This window comes from Micromys minutus (genome assembly GCF_963924665.1).
Source record: "Micromys minutus genome assembly, chromosome: 15".
Taxonomy (NCBI): domain Eukaryota; kingdom Metazoa; phylum Chordata; class Mammalia; order Rodentia; family Muridae; genus Micromys; species Micromys minutus.
Genome location: NC_137984.1, coordinates 51190135 through 51204314, shown reverse-complemented (window position 1 = coordinate 51204314; position 14180 = coordinate 51190135). Strand labels below are relative to the sequence as shown.

Here is a 14180-nt window from a genome sequence, read left to right as displayed (position 1 = left end):
CACAGCTATTTCTATAAACCAGATAATAGTACCTTAATGTTTTCCAATATAAACACTTCTTTCTAGGTGAGATCTCTACCATTGACCTACACCCCTAGGCCTTAAATATCTCTCTCCATCTTTAGCTTTCAAAGATGTACATTTGACTTCTAGAGAAATCTCTAAATAGAACTTTGTTCTTGGAAACTGAAATTTATGTTAAAATAACATTTTTTTGTAATTAACTTTTGTCTGAGGCTAGATTCTTAATTAAAGATAAACGTTCAGGCAACCACCCTCAACAGCACAAGTCAGGGTTGTGACACACTGTGTTGTGGTTATTAAGTGTGCTTTGTCTTAAGGGAAATCAGTGTTTCTAGGGAGGAGCCATTGAAGATCTGGGGTTCTTTGTTATTCTAAAATAACTGAGTTTGAACAGAAGGGGGAAATTGCAGAAGCCTAAAGGCCAGCTGGAAAAGTTCAAAGGGAGCCAAATCTTAATAGCTGTGGTGTCAGGGCTCAGGACAAAGCTTTTGGGAGTGTGGTTATCAGCTGTCAGGCACCTGTTGTGTAGATTTATGGCACAAGCCTTGGGCCTTAATTTGTTTCCAGCTCCTCAGGCATTGAGGTGGCCAGATCTACTACAGAAAGACAGCCAATCACGTGTAAATATAATTTGTCCTGTTTTAAAGCTGGTTAATTTCATGTAAAATTTCAGTCAGTCATAACCCTAGTTCAGCCTTAACTTGTATTATCACATCTGCTGAGGTTAGAAGCATTTACATGCTAGATAATAAGCAAGGTCGATTTCCACTGTTTAGGTAAAACACAGTACAATTTTACAGGTCAGCGAAGCTTGGCTCCTTTAATCCGAGCATCTTTCTACACAATGAGTGCTGAGGTATTACAAGTTTTAAACCTAAGTATGACTCACATGTTCAGAGGAGTCAGGTGGTATTTGAATTTGGGTTTAAAGATGAGATGCCATGATCTCTAGTAAAATTCTAGCTTTATAATAAATTCTAAAATAACAAGTAACCTGACTATTTTATTCTTATCCTTGGTGCATTGGTCTTACCTGCAGGTGTGTATCTCCTACGTGAGGATGTCAGATCCCTTGGTGCTGAAGTAGATGGTTGTGAGCTCATGGCAGGTTCTCTGGGGGACAGTCAGTGCTCTTAACCCCCGAACCACCTCTCCAGCCTCCTCTCACTGTGTCACAAAGTCCCTGATATTGTCTCTGGTTCTCTTTTATTGTGCTGGGTAGACCTGTGACAATACTTCTTTAGCCACATGAAATTCGAAGCTGTAGGTTAACAAGTAATTTGGTACCTTTTCCTAAATGAAAGATGTTTGAGATCTGTCTTTTATAACGATCTTTTTAAAATTAAAGAATTCAGTACTGAAAGCAGCAGGTAACACACTTACTTAGAAATTCATAGGAGGCACTTTCTCTTTCCAGCACAAGAGAGTTCTTTTTTATTTCTTTTCTTTTCTTTTCCTTTTTTTTTTTTTGGCTTATTTGTTTTTCCTAACAATAAGCAAAATTAACTGCCTGCCTTCTAGATCAGGGGTTAGAGTGGGAGGAGACAGTGTCTTAGTTAGGGTTTTATTGCTGTGAACAGACACCATGAACAAAGCAAGTCTTATAAATAACAACAGTTAATTGGGGCTGGCTTACAGGTTCAGAGGTCGATTATCATCAAGACTATATGGCAGCATCCAGGCAGGTATGTTAGGTGCAGGAGGAGCTGAGAGTTCTACATCTTCATCAAAAGGAAGCAAGGGACCAACTGAGCATCCTCAGGCAGCTAAGAGAAGTGTCTCCAAGCCCAGCCCCAGAGTGACACACTTCCTCCAACAAAGCCACACCTCCTGCTGGTGCCACTCCCTGGACCAGGCATATGCAAACCATCACAGGCAGAAAACAATTAAATAAAACATACCGATATTTAGGAAATGAGACTGTGGACAGTACTGCAGAGTAAAACTAGTCGGACAACAGGACTAGCAGAGGCTACGTTGGGCTGTCATGATTCACTTGGGTGGAACAGAGTTCTCTACCACTCAATATTCTTCATGGTATAGTATTTCGTAGAGATCCGTGTTTCTTGGGCTATTTCAGGAAAGAGGATCAAGATGGAAAACAGTATAAATATTGTGAAATTTGGAGAAATAGACATTGCTAAGGCAAGCAGAAAAGCGTGGGTTTTTTAAACAGTGCAGCATGCAAAGCCTACCCCCGAGTTCCAATCTTTAGATTCGCCAGAAAAACCAACTCTACCATATTGGGACAAACTCAAAGCAAGCATTATTAAATACTAAACACTGACTGAGAGATGGACTTCAGTCAGGACCATTTCCCAGAATTTCCCTCCTGAGAATGTCCCCAAGCCATGTGTGCTAAGGGTTTAGAAGGACAACCCTGTAGGCCACCACACTTTCCCATGAGGCTTTGTTATTTTTCCGAGAATGACAACTCCCAGCATTCTAGGGAGATGCCTGGTTCCCGGGCAGGGGGTGCCTACAGGTTATTCGGGGGCATTGTACAAGTTCACACACAAAACAACGAGGGGTTAGGTATGGCTGGATCTTTCTCTTCCTAAGCAAGAGGTGGCGCACTGTGACAGCCCCGTCCGTGAACAGGACGAGGACCTCGTGAGTCGGGTGGTTAGAATTCCCTTCCGTCCTCATATCAGGGCTCGAACTTTTCAATCTATTCATGGACTCTGTACTGGGTTAGCTTGGGTTTCTCTGCTGCGAGATAAGCACCAAGGCAAGCGCACAGCCTGCTCTGCAAACAATTGACCCTCATCCTTGCGCCATGGCAAGAGATCATAGTGGGGCTTCTAATTCCGACATGGCGGCTCACAACCACTTGTAACTCTAGTTCCATAGATATATGCGTATTTATACAAGCACCTATACACCTCAACTACTAAAATAAATACCAAAAAGTCGGATTTCAAAAGGAACCATTGGGGGGCAGCTGTCCACCCGCATTCATGAGTCTGAGGTAAGAGTATTGCAAGTTCAAAGTCTGCTGCTTTGCACTATATAGTAAGAGTCTCGCAAAATCCAAACGAACCAATGACAAACTGGAAATTAACTAAAAGAACTGTCCAGAGCCTCATCGACCGGAAGCATATCATAACCCCGTGTGTATACAGCGCACTTTACACAGCTGCGTCCACGGCACCTGTTTCTGCTTCTGCATCCCGACTTTAAGTACTTCGACAAGAGTTTCCTGTTTATTGATTTTTGTGGGGTGCAACTATTTGGCAGTTCTGGGGATTCACCAAGACACCGCACGTACCAGGCACGTTTAGCTGAGTACTTCCAGGGTCAGCCCGGTAGCTACTGCGGAGTGGCTGAAAGGTTTTGTCCTGTTTCACGTAGTACAACAGAGCAAACCTAGAGTGGTTCTGCACGGATGGGAGCTTTTGCACCGATGGGAGCTTCTACAACCATCACTTTCTTACCGAATGTGTTTTGGCTTCCTTGGGAGCACAACTCCCACGGAAGACTCACGGGGTCAGTTAGCAAAACACCCTTTTGCTTCTTGCACACGTTGTGGGGGGACTTTGGAGAGGCTGAGGTACCAGGTCAAATGTCAGACAATGAGAAGCAATTCTTTCCCGTCTCAGCTGCCTGATCCCTGTCGTTTGCTTCTCACTGAGTCCCCTAGCCTTAAGTAGTTTTTACTTCTAAATATTTCAGAGGAAGCAGACCAGATGCATGCTTCTTCCCCCCCCCTCACTGCTTCTCCCTGTGTAGATTTTCACTCAGGAGTCTGACGGTTTCTTTACTTCAGCTCCCTTTGTGTCCCCTCAAAAGAGAACAAACTAGAATCCAAACTATGCCTTTAGCTGTGTTTGTATTTAGGTTCCCCCCCTTCACCTTTGACTTAGAAGGAATTAGTGATACCTTTGTTTATGAACCTCCTAGATCAAAGGAGGCTGAGGGATAGGTGTGGAGTGGTCAGCTGATAACACTCCTTTCATTTTTTCACAGAATGGCTCTCCTGTTAAGGAGACCGGCACAAGGTTCATTTTCTCCCTGGGGCAGCCAGCTCCTTTTTGGTGGGAAGGTGGGAGGAGAGGGGAAGCCAGTGAAAAGGGCCGCCTGTTTGCTCAGGACTGGAGTGGAGTCTAGTGAGAAGGGGAGTGGGGAAAGAATATTTGTTTTTCTTTAAGTGGTTATAATTAAAGCCTTCCACCCAATTGCTCTGTGAACCAGAAAGAGGTATTTGTGAAGGTTTTTGTGTGTGGTTTAAGAACATTGTAGGCCTCTGTATAGCGAAGCAGGCTCTCCAGCGGCACCTTGTGGTGGATGTTTTTTAAAAATGTATATACTTTTTTTTATTAACTGAGAGTACATACACACAAGGTATTTTGATCTTATTGATCCCCTACTCTTTCCAGATCCACCCTGTCTCCTTCTTTTGTGATTTTTTTTTACTTCAGAGTGCTACATGCTTCTTTCTGCTTTCCAACACCCCCCCCCATCCTGAAAGAGGGAGGGATCTATGGAAGACTGTATGTGTCATCAGTGAAAGTCTAGCAGTCACTGAGAGGTTAGCTCCGTGTCCATGCCATGTCCTGGGGTTGCGGGATCCAGCACTGTTCTTTTCAAAGCTGTGTACTTTGGCTTTTAGAGGCCCACTGAAGAAAGCAGTAATGTCAGGTTTTACCCTCTTGTCTTCCAGGTGGAAACAGGTTAACCAACCAGCACTTTCGACTGAATTGGGCGTGGATCTCCTTTGAAAAGGAGTATTACTTGATCAACGAAGATTCCAAATTTTTAGATATTGCTCTTAAACGCAGAGGATACCTGGGAGAAACTTCATTTATAAGTAAGTTTCATTGGCATTTCACGTGTGTTTATAATTTTTCTCTGGTGGTTAAACTATAGCACGAATTTAGGTCATTGAATTTAAAATCTTAGTGTGATGTTGGTATTTGATTTTTAGCTACAAAGAGATCATATACGTGTGTCAAGGTGCAGAAGTGGGACCTTTCTCTGATATAAAATAAAACTGGAAGTAATCACCAATTAATTCAGAATACAATCAAATGTCACTGGGTTAGAATAAGCTGACATGCATCTAATTTATCCCCAGGGTATAAGTCATGAAACATCGGTGTAAAATACATATGATTCAGTGAGTTGTTAGGTATTAGAGTGTTAACTCGCTGTATACTGAGTTTGAAGGCCCCGTAGCTCATGGCAAATTTCTTTCTGACCCGGTACATTACATGACAGGTCTATTCTGTGGGTTTTCATTGTTAAAATGTTAAATCCTAGTCATTTTCTTCTGCCTTATTTAATAAAACCAAGAGTCAACAGCAAATGGCTAAAACCTTTCTTCAACTTCAATTCATGTCCACATTTCATTTTATATAATCCTAAAATAGGAAAAGGTATAAAAGCAGGAATATGTAAAGTCTGAGCCCCTTGACGACACGGTGACTTCACTTTGAGAAACACCCATTTAATATGATCTGTAAACACAGAAGAGCTTTGTGGGGGAAATGGTGACGCTAGGTACATATTGACAAAAATAAAAGGGTTGTTTCCAAAATGACTACTTGGAAATCGCACTGGCCTGTCCACCCGTGAGCACTGGGTCCCTGTCAACAGAGGTCCCCACACTAATCACACGCACTCCCCTGGCATGTTTGGACTCTGGGCATTAGTTACTTTTTAGTTTAAAAATAGGATTTTTATTGTCTGGTGATACATCCTTTTCCCAACACTCAGGAGGCGAAGGCAGGCAGATTTCTGTGAGTTGGAGGCCAGCCTGGGGTACACAGTGAAACCCCGTATAGAAACCCCAAAAAGAACATAAAATGTTTTGTGTTGTTGACTCTGAAAGAGGCCTGTCCTCCTGCAGCCAAGGCAGCACCTGTGGGTTCTTCGTTTGCTACACTGTTTACACTGTTTAATTCCGGAGTGCGGTAGCTGGTCACTGCACCCTCCCTAGCCAGTCACAGCACCCTCCCGTTTAGGGTTTAGGGACTTGTCTCTCTGCCTGTGCTCTGCTCTCTGCAGGTGCCCACGTTTGCTGTCAGTGAGGGGTCCGTCCCTACTGTGCACGTGGAAACGGGGTGAATAAGGTGCACTGAAAACAGGCAAAAGGCCCCCCACCTCAGCAATCACCAGTGACATCATTGTCTATTTGCAACTTGTCCCCACACTGGCAAGTCTGTGTGATTTGTGCTCACGGGTTTTCTACGGGTGGCACTGAGCAAGTTAACAGCTGAAAGTATTTTACAGAGTTTTTAAATTCTGAAAATTTTTTCTTCTCACTGCTGTTTTTGTTTGGCTTGTTTTGGGTTTTATTTTTTCAGCAGAATGCTAATGCATTTTTCTAAGTTATTTGTTTGGACCAGCTATTGTTCCCTGTGCCTGTGACTACACTAGCAAGGCCTGGGGGGAGGGCATAGCTCACCGCACAGCTCCTTAGTAAACTGGGGTGGAAGAAAGCCAGAAAGACCTCCCCTGTGTGCCCACATCAGCCCGTATGGAAGCATTTGCTTCAGCCCTCCCCTAATTTTTTCCATGTAAGAGAGGACAGGAAAGTGGGTTCATTTAATAACTGAAGGTTATTGTGGTGTTGTCAGTAACAGAAACAAGGATTTGGCACTGCAGCCTGCGTTTCATTAGGTTGGTGACTTCGCTGTCCTGTGATAAACATGGGCTGAAACTGGAGCTTCTGCACTGTATGATATGGATTCCTGTTTGGCTTTAACTGCCCTTTGAGTCTCCTTTGCCATTGGAAGGAAGTTGAGCCAAGCAGGCAGCTGGCAGAGACCAGCGAGCAGGATTCCGTTCATCTTGCTGGGGGTGATTGTAATGGGATCCAAGAGATGTTAACAACCCCTTTCTGTGCACCAGAAACAGACCTCTAAACGGGAAATCTGCAGACCTCAGTGAGACCCGGCACTCTTGTAATGGGTCCTTTATCCTTTGGCATTAAATAAGCCATGATCTACCTGCTACTGAAGTAGATGTGTACTTGAACTACTTGTCCGTCTGGTGTTTTTCTGAGGACTGGAAGACAAATGCTTTTTAATGAAACCTTTGTTTTTATCCTCATCTTAATATTAACAGCCCATGATGTAGTCATATGTTTTCAAACTCCAAGGCAGTTTTGTTCTGTTTTAGTCTCTGATAGACACTTAGCAAGTAAGGCAGGACAGGATGCCCAGCAACAAAAACAAAGAAGGAGGGAATAATCCCAGTTAGTCGCAAAGGAATGAGTTACATTGTTTCCACAGGTATCAGCACAAGGGATGGGACTGCAGAAAAAGACAGAGACTTCAAGGGAAATGCTCAGAAACAAGTGCAGTTCAATCCGGGCCAGACCAGGGCCTCGTGGAGAGTGCGGATCCTGGGAGATGGGGAACACGAGCGCTCTGAGACCTTCCAAGTGCTTCTCTCTGAGCCTGTGCTGGCAGTCCTGGAGTTCCCCACAGTGACTACGGTGGAGATCATCGACCCAGGCGATGGTGAGAGTGACTGTCACCTCCCTTTATGTCATTATTGCTGGGCTTTTATGGCAAAGTATCTTTTTTATAGAGGAGTTTAAGGTCACTGTTTGGACTTCCTATATAAAGAATTTCTAGATTCTTTAGTATTCTCCGATGTGTTGATGGAGAGAGGGGAACGTTATGGATCTGAAGGGAAGCTGCATCTTAAGTAAATTAACCACAGTAGCATAAATGCCAGGTCCTTTCGATGACATGGCATTGGTTCATCAGCTCTGAAGTTTTTCAAATGTCTGAGGATACCTTTTAAGCAAATGGTTTAAGTCAGGCCATTCTGGGCCTAATTTGTTCCCTGTATTTTATTATTTCCATCCCGTTTCACCAACCCACCTCTTCCCGTGGTAAAGTGTCCTGAGCTACTGCTGTGGTCTCTTAGGTCACTTCCCTTGTAATGGCATCAAAAAATGAACATTAATATTAATGCTCTTATGATGTGCTCTCTTCCGCCCTTGACTACAATCCTGGTTTGTCTGGATGTTGAGTAGGAGGGTCTGGAGGTGGGGGTGGGGTGAATGGCTTTTTTTGAGACCTGGCAGTTACACAAAAAATGTCACTGAGACTTTTAAAGTTGAAATGCTGTCAGAAGCCAGACATGACTTTCTTTGATTTAAACTGACAGCCAGTTTTATTTTGTCAGTCTGGAAAATTCTGAAATGGTCCACAAAGATACAATCTGTTGAATTTGTAAAATGGGGACTCACATACAAATCCCTGCGTTAAAGGACTTACTGTAATTAGGGAAGCCGGATGAGAACAGAGGCTTCCCGGCATCCTGAGCTTAGCTAATTCCTTCGCCTCCAGTCAAATATAAAACTCCCTTACATTTCTAATGTTCATTGAAGGATAGTTAACATTAATTGTATCTGCTTTATCTGTAGATAAATAACTAATCTTTCCTGTAGTCTGCAGCTTTGGAGATATACTCCAATAATAACACTTAACTCTTTTAAACACACCTATGACAACTTTAATATATTTAAGCTGTTTCATTAAGTTTAAGCTGGAAGCTATTTTCTGAGATTTTATTTGCTATTTAGTAAAATTGCTATCGTTTACCTTAAGGGATGACTTTAAACTTATTTCTGAATTCCTAACTATAAGGTGAGAGTGTTTCCCTCTACAGTGCAAGAGCCACGTCTGAGTAACGGGATTTGAAGACAAAGGAAACACACACACACACACACACACACACACACACACACACATACACACACACACACACACACACACACACACACTTGCAAACTTATGCATATACACACACCCTGGACCTCACATATACAGAACTATGCTATATAGACATCAATAGTTGTACACTGAATAGTTGTGATTTAGGCAAGGATTTTGGCTGGTGCGCATGTCACTGCATACGTCAGCGTCCACATTCACATTTATTTCATGTGAAACCAGTGCTAACATAGATTACAAAAACCCTTCCTGCCCATATCTGTGTCCCTCTGTAGCACTGTAATCAGGGGTGACTTGCCATCTCCCCCTCAAGACTAGGTTCAGTCCTCATGTGCCTGTGACATCCGTGTTCCAGCATCCTTGCATGGCAGGCACCAGTGAGGGTGCTCCAGGACTCCCCTGGGAACTTGAGGATGGCCAAAACAATAGCAGTGCATCTCCAAGCTGTACTGAGAGCTGGTCCCTACCCTATCCCTTGGGAAGGGACCCTCCAGAGGCAGTTCAACCATCCAGAGGACCTTCTGGACTAGAGTATCCACGTTTTGGTGCATGGGAATGTTAGATGGAGAAGGGACTTTAGTGTTTTTCAATAAGCTATGGGGAGGGTAGAGAATGACTAGAACATTCTGCCATGAATGTGGATAGTGGCAACCTTCTAGACTAACAGAGTCGCATGCTTATTGACCATATCAATAAGCATCAGTAAATTCAGATTCCTCATACCTTGAAGCCTGTCATTCAAAGAGGAAAACTAGAAGAAAGGAAGAGCAGAATTGTCAACAGTGACGATAAATAATCTTTCCTATTAAGTCAGCTGTTTGGTCACATAACCTCAGCCTCACCTGTCATTCCCATTCCTTTTCTGCCTGAGTACATCCCACAATATTACTCTTTTTTACATGGTAAGTTCTAGCTGAAAAGGGATTCAAGCACCATGTCACACCAATCTTCTTTTTTGGGTAAGAAGATTGATAGGAATCCCATGGTCCCTGTGGTAGCCCACCACGTGCAGCTGTTTTGTTCGATGGTCTCTGGCATTGATAGAGATGGTGTGATGTTCTCTGTATGAAGAAGAGGCCCTTTTGAAACTACACCCAGTAACAGCAACTGTCTTCCACTGAGCAAACCATCATTCCTGGCCTGGACTGCAATAACAAATCACCCCTGTTTATTTCCAGAAGACAAGGAAACCTGAGAAGGGAATTTAAGATCAATACCCCTTGTCTTATGTTCTCCCCTGAAGACCCTGAAGTATTCTACAGGCAGGGTGACATCGTATTCATAATACCAACCCACCCTTCTGCTGGGTGCCTTCTGTGAGCCATGCAAAGCATCGGGAGCTTGGCAACTTTTTCTCCTTCCAAACCTTAGATTCTAATTTTGTGATGTTTTTTAATCAGTCAGTGAGCTCTCTGAGACTCAAGAAATTTATTTCCACTCCACTCAATGCCCCAGACAATGGGTATTAGAACCAATGTTTAAGAAGTGAAAGTATTAAGGTGGAAATGTGTTACGTGTATTTTCTCCCTCCCTCTCGAGTTATCGGATTTCAGCATTTCGTGCTACTAGAAAGAAGGTGACATCACATGTCGCAGTCAGCATGCTTTTTACAAATGCAGCAGTGCTACAAGCTGTGCATGCAGGTCACACCCGCAGAGAGATTCCTAGCTTTCAGTTTAAAACCTTGACTGTATTAACATCGAGAGCAGACCCTGATGTTCTACAAAAGAAAACAAGAACACTTTAGTCCTCGTATTATGTACCTGTGTGGTCAAAGGTTAACTAAGCATCCGCCGTAGGTGCCGGGAATTCTGCTAAATGCTGGGGTTGCGATAAAACAGCTCAGGTACCTGGCAACCTTAAAATGAGTCCTGTGATCTCGTGACCACGTCCCATCAGCTAATAACAGAGAGTGCTGCATGCTGTGAGCTGTAGAATGGATAGCTAGCTCACTTAAATTTTATCAGAGATTCATTTACTTACGTTTTATATATGGGTGTTTTGCTTGCATGAGTGTATGTGCGTCACATCCATGCAGTGCCCGAGAAAGCCAGAAGAGGGTGTCAGATCTGGAACGTGGTTACTCGTGGCTGTGCTGGGAAGGGAACCCAAGTTCTTTGCAAAAGCACTGCTGCTCTGAACAGCTCTGAGCAAGTTCTGAGAAGTTTGCAGGACAATGATTCTTAGGTTTCTATCTATTAGATCCTGTATCTCAAACAATAGTACTGTTTCTTACTCTTAGAAACATACAGAACTTAACTGGCAGTAAACACTTTTGTTTCTGTTAAAGGAAAATATGTAATTTTAAAAAATAAGTCCTATTGAATACTAATTTAAAAATTAAGATATTAAAATATTAAAAACATTTTAAAAATAAGTTTTATTCTTTTTCTACTTCATAGTCTCTATTCATAATAAAATGAATTTTCTGGATATATACTAGGAGAACACAACCTCAAATATAAGAGTATAAACACATAGAAAAAATGAAAACCCCATTTTTATATAATTATTTTGCTTGTTGCACCTGAAATGCCTATAAACTTGTACTGACCGGGTTGTTTGGATGTTTTCCTGGTAATATAATCATGAGCAAGTAGGTCATTTATTTGATGTCTGTAAATGTTTTTGATAGGATCAAATTCAGTCACTGCTTAATATTGTAAAAAAAAAAAAAAGAAGCATGTCTAGAGAGCTGGCTCAGCAGTTACAGTGCTTACTGCTCTTGATTCAAGTCCCAGCACCCACATGCTGGCTCACTACAGTTTGTAACTCCAGATCCTGTTTCTGGCCCCCATAGGCTCCTTCATGCATGCGGTACATACACGTATGATCCTTCATGCATGCAGTTCCTACACGTACACCCCTTCATGCATGTGGTACCTACATGTATGCCCCTTCATGCATGCAGTACATGCACATATGCTTCGATAAAACATCCATACAGGTCTAAAACCAATAGTGACTACCGAGACCTAATATCCTGATATGATCTCGGATCACGTCGCATTGTGAGCTAGGCTCACTCTTTTTATTTGCTTCTTTCCCAGACTCCCTTTAATAATGGTCCTCATTAACTTGGCTCACTTTAGAAAATAATACCAAAGTGTAAGAGAAATATCAAAGTTCAAACAACAGCAGCGTTCAGACATTTCCGTGTGAGTACACTTGTTGGCCAGTCTAACGGCAACGCAGTGGCCGGACGACTACCGGCATGGCTTCTGGGTTGTTTTCAAACACGCCGGATTCTCTCGAGGCGGGGAACACCCAGTGCTTTCATCTGAGCCCCAAGTTCTCTTCCTCTATTATGACAGATTTGTAGAAGATAATTTTCCCTGTCATGGTCTCAGTAAGTTCTTTCATCTGCACAGTGTCATGGAAAGAAAGGACAGGATGGACATTATCTCTCAACTGTGGCTACAAAGTCACTTTCCACCCTGAACTCGTAGCATACTCAAAACCTAGGAATAAAGCCTGCAGTTATAAGGCAGAGGACTGAGTGTGTTGTATAGTCATGTTGATGCATGGAGGGTGTGTTCACTCTATCCAGGTTTATCTTTCAGAGTAAAAAGCATTTGCGTTTCCTGAAATGGGAAAATAATTCAGCCAGAAAGGGTTCAGTATGGTTGGTCACAAGAGTTGAACAGAGAGGCAAGGCATGAGAAGCTACGGGGACTCTAGCCTTCCTACTTGTTTCTCAAAACTAGCAAGCAGTAGTGAGTGTCAATCTTTCTGTCATGTATAACCCTCCCATGCTGAGGGATCGTTCTAGGGTTTAAGAACACGACCCTGCAGTTGCTTTTTCCCTACTGGCTTCTCTTCACTTCTTGAGAATGCACTAATCCCACAATGTAGCCCCCAATTTCTTCCTCTGCAGGGACTGTTGAGTGAGCTGGATTTCACACGAGCACTCTTGTGATGCATGCCTGTATGTTCTCTGTCTATACTAATGTATGTGAGGCATGTTACCTAAAAGGAAACGTATAGGACATTTTCAACTTTAAAGGAATCCTCTACGTCCGTAGCTCTCAACCTTCCTAATGCCACGGCCCTTTAACATAGCTCTTCATGTTGTGGTGACCCCAACCATAAAATTGTTTTCACTGCGCAGCTGTTCCGATCGTGTAAATTCCGATCGCAGGATATCTGATATGAACCCTGTGAGAGGGTTGTTTGACTTCAAATGAGTCACAGCCCATGGGTTGAGAACCACTGGCTTTCTTCTAGCCTTCTTTCCCTGAGCTTTGCTCTGTGTTATCAGTGTCTCGGGGAGAACGCTAGCCAGCCATGCTGGTTGTGAACATGACTGACGTGGCTTGTCTGAGTTCACAGGTATTGTCAGCACCTCCCCCTTCACCTCTGTGTGTGCTGTATCCTGACGGCTAAAATACCAATCACAAAAGTTCTAACCTCAGAAGTTATGGCAAAGATAAAGCCAGTCAGCACACGAGGAGTACTTAGAATAGCATGAAAATAGCAAGGCTGCGGGGGTTCCAAGGCTGATGCAAGAAAGGTGTTCTTAAACATTTCACGCTTAAGAAACAGATTCCGTGAGCCAGCCTGTGCATACGTTTCTACTGCATATGCAACACGAAGTTGAAAAACCGTGTTAGCCTAAATGGCAACCGTAGAAATCATTCATTGTCTTTCTGATATCCCTTTAGAGTTAGAAAATCTGAAGTATTTACCCTCTGTCAGATGAAATGTAGGAGTGAATTCCAGGTCTAGGGCCATAGTCCGGACACCCAGCCTTCTCACTCATGGTTCACGCCCACAGCACTGAGGGAGCAGTCCTGACTTGTATAATCCAATGTGTATGGGTCACGGGTACAGAAAGAACCAAACCTTCAGCCCCCTCCAGGTTCAAATCCAAGAGGAACTGCTTAATTAAAACCCTGAATGCTCAACTGCCCTCAGGACAGATTTGAAAACAAACCCGCCAGGGCAGATTGCAGCGTAGAAGGAAGGCTATGTGAGATTTTTAACCCTGGCTTAATCAGCTCCAGCTTGTGTAACAAAATATCACAGATTGGGTGACTTTCATAAAACAGATAACAATATCTATCTGCTGCTCACGGTTGTGGAAGAATCTGAGCTCAAGGTACAGGACTGGCAGGAGAGAGCTTGCTTAGTATGTTTGAGACCTGGGTGCCAATTTCCAGCAATGCTAGAACAAAACAAGTACACTGGGGCTAGTGCACTAGGCTCTCGATGAGGAGGCTCCTTGGCTTTCAGAGTTTTGCTTCCTGGGCGTATCACCCAGCTGCCCTGGCCTGCAGGGGGGAAGAGCTGGCAGGGCTTTGCTTTTAACAAACGTCAAAGCCCAATCCTGTGTGGAGCCGCATCACTCATGACCTTCCTCTCAAAGATGCATCTCCTCCACCATCGCCCTCAACATATGAATTCAGAGGACAGAAGCATTTGCATGTGGCGAGAGCTTTTGGTAACATTTTCATATAA

General features: G+C 43.3%; 1 protein-coding gene across 1 annotated transcript in view; it reads left to right on the top strand.

Annotated features, from left to right (window-relative positions):
• Positions 1-14180, top strand: part of FREM2 (FRAS1 related extracellular matrix 2) — a gene marked incomplete at its 5' end in the record, with an annotated part of 139680 nt that overhangs the window by 60433 nt on the left and 65067 nt on the right. The window contains 2 exons of the mRNA XM_080929574.1: positions 4688-4834; positions 7263-7493. Of these exons, the coding sequence (XP_080785700.1) occupies positions 4688-4834; positions 7263-7493 (378 nt within the window). The remainder of the gene's footprint in view (positions 1-4687; positions 4835-7262; positions 7494-14180) is intronic.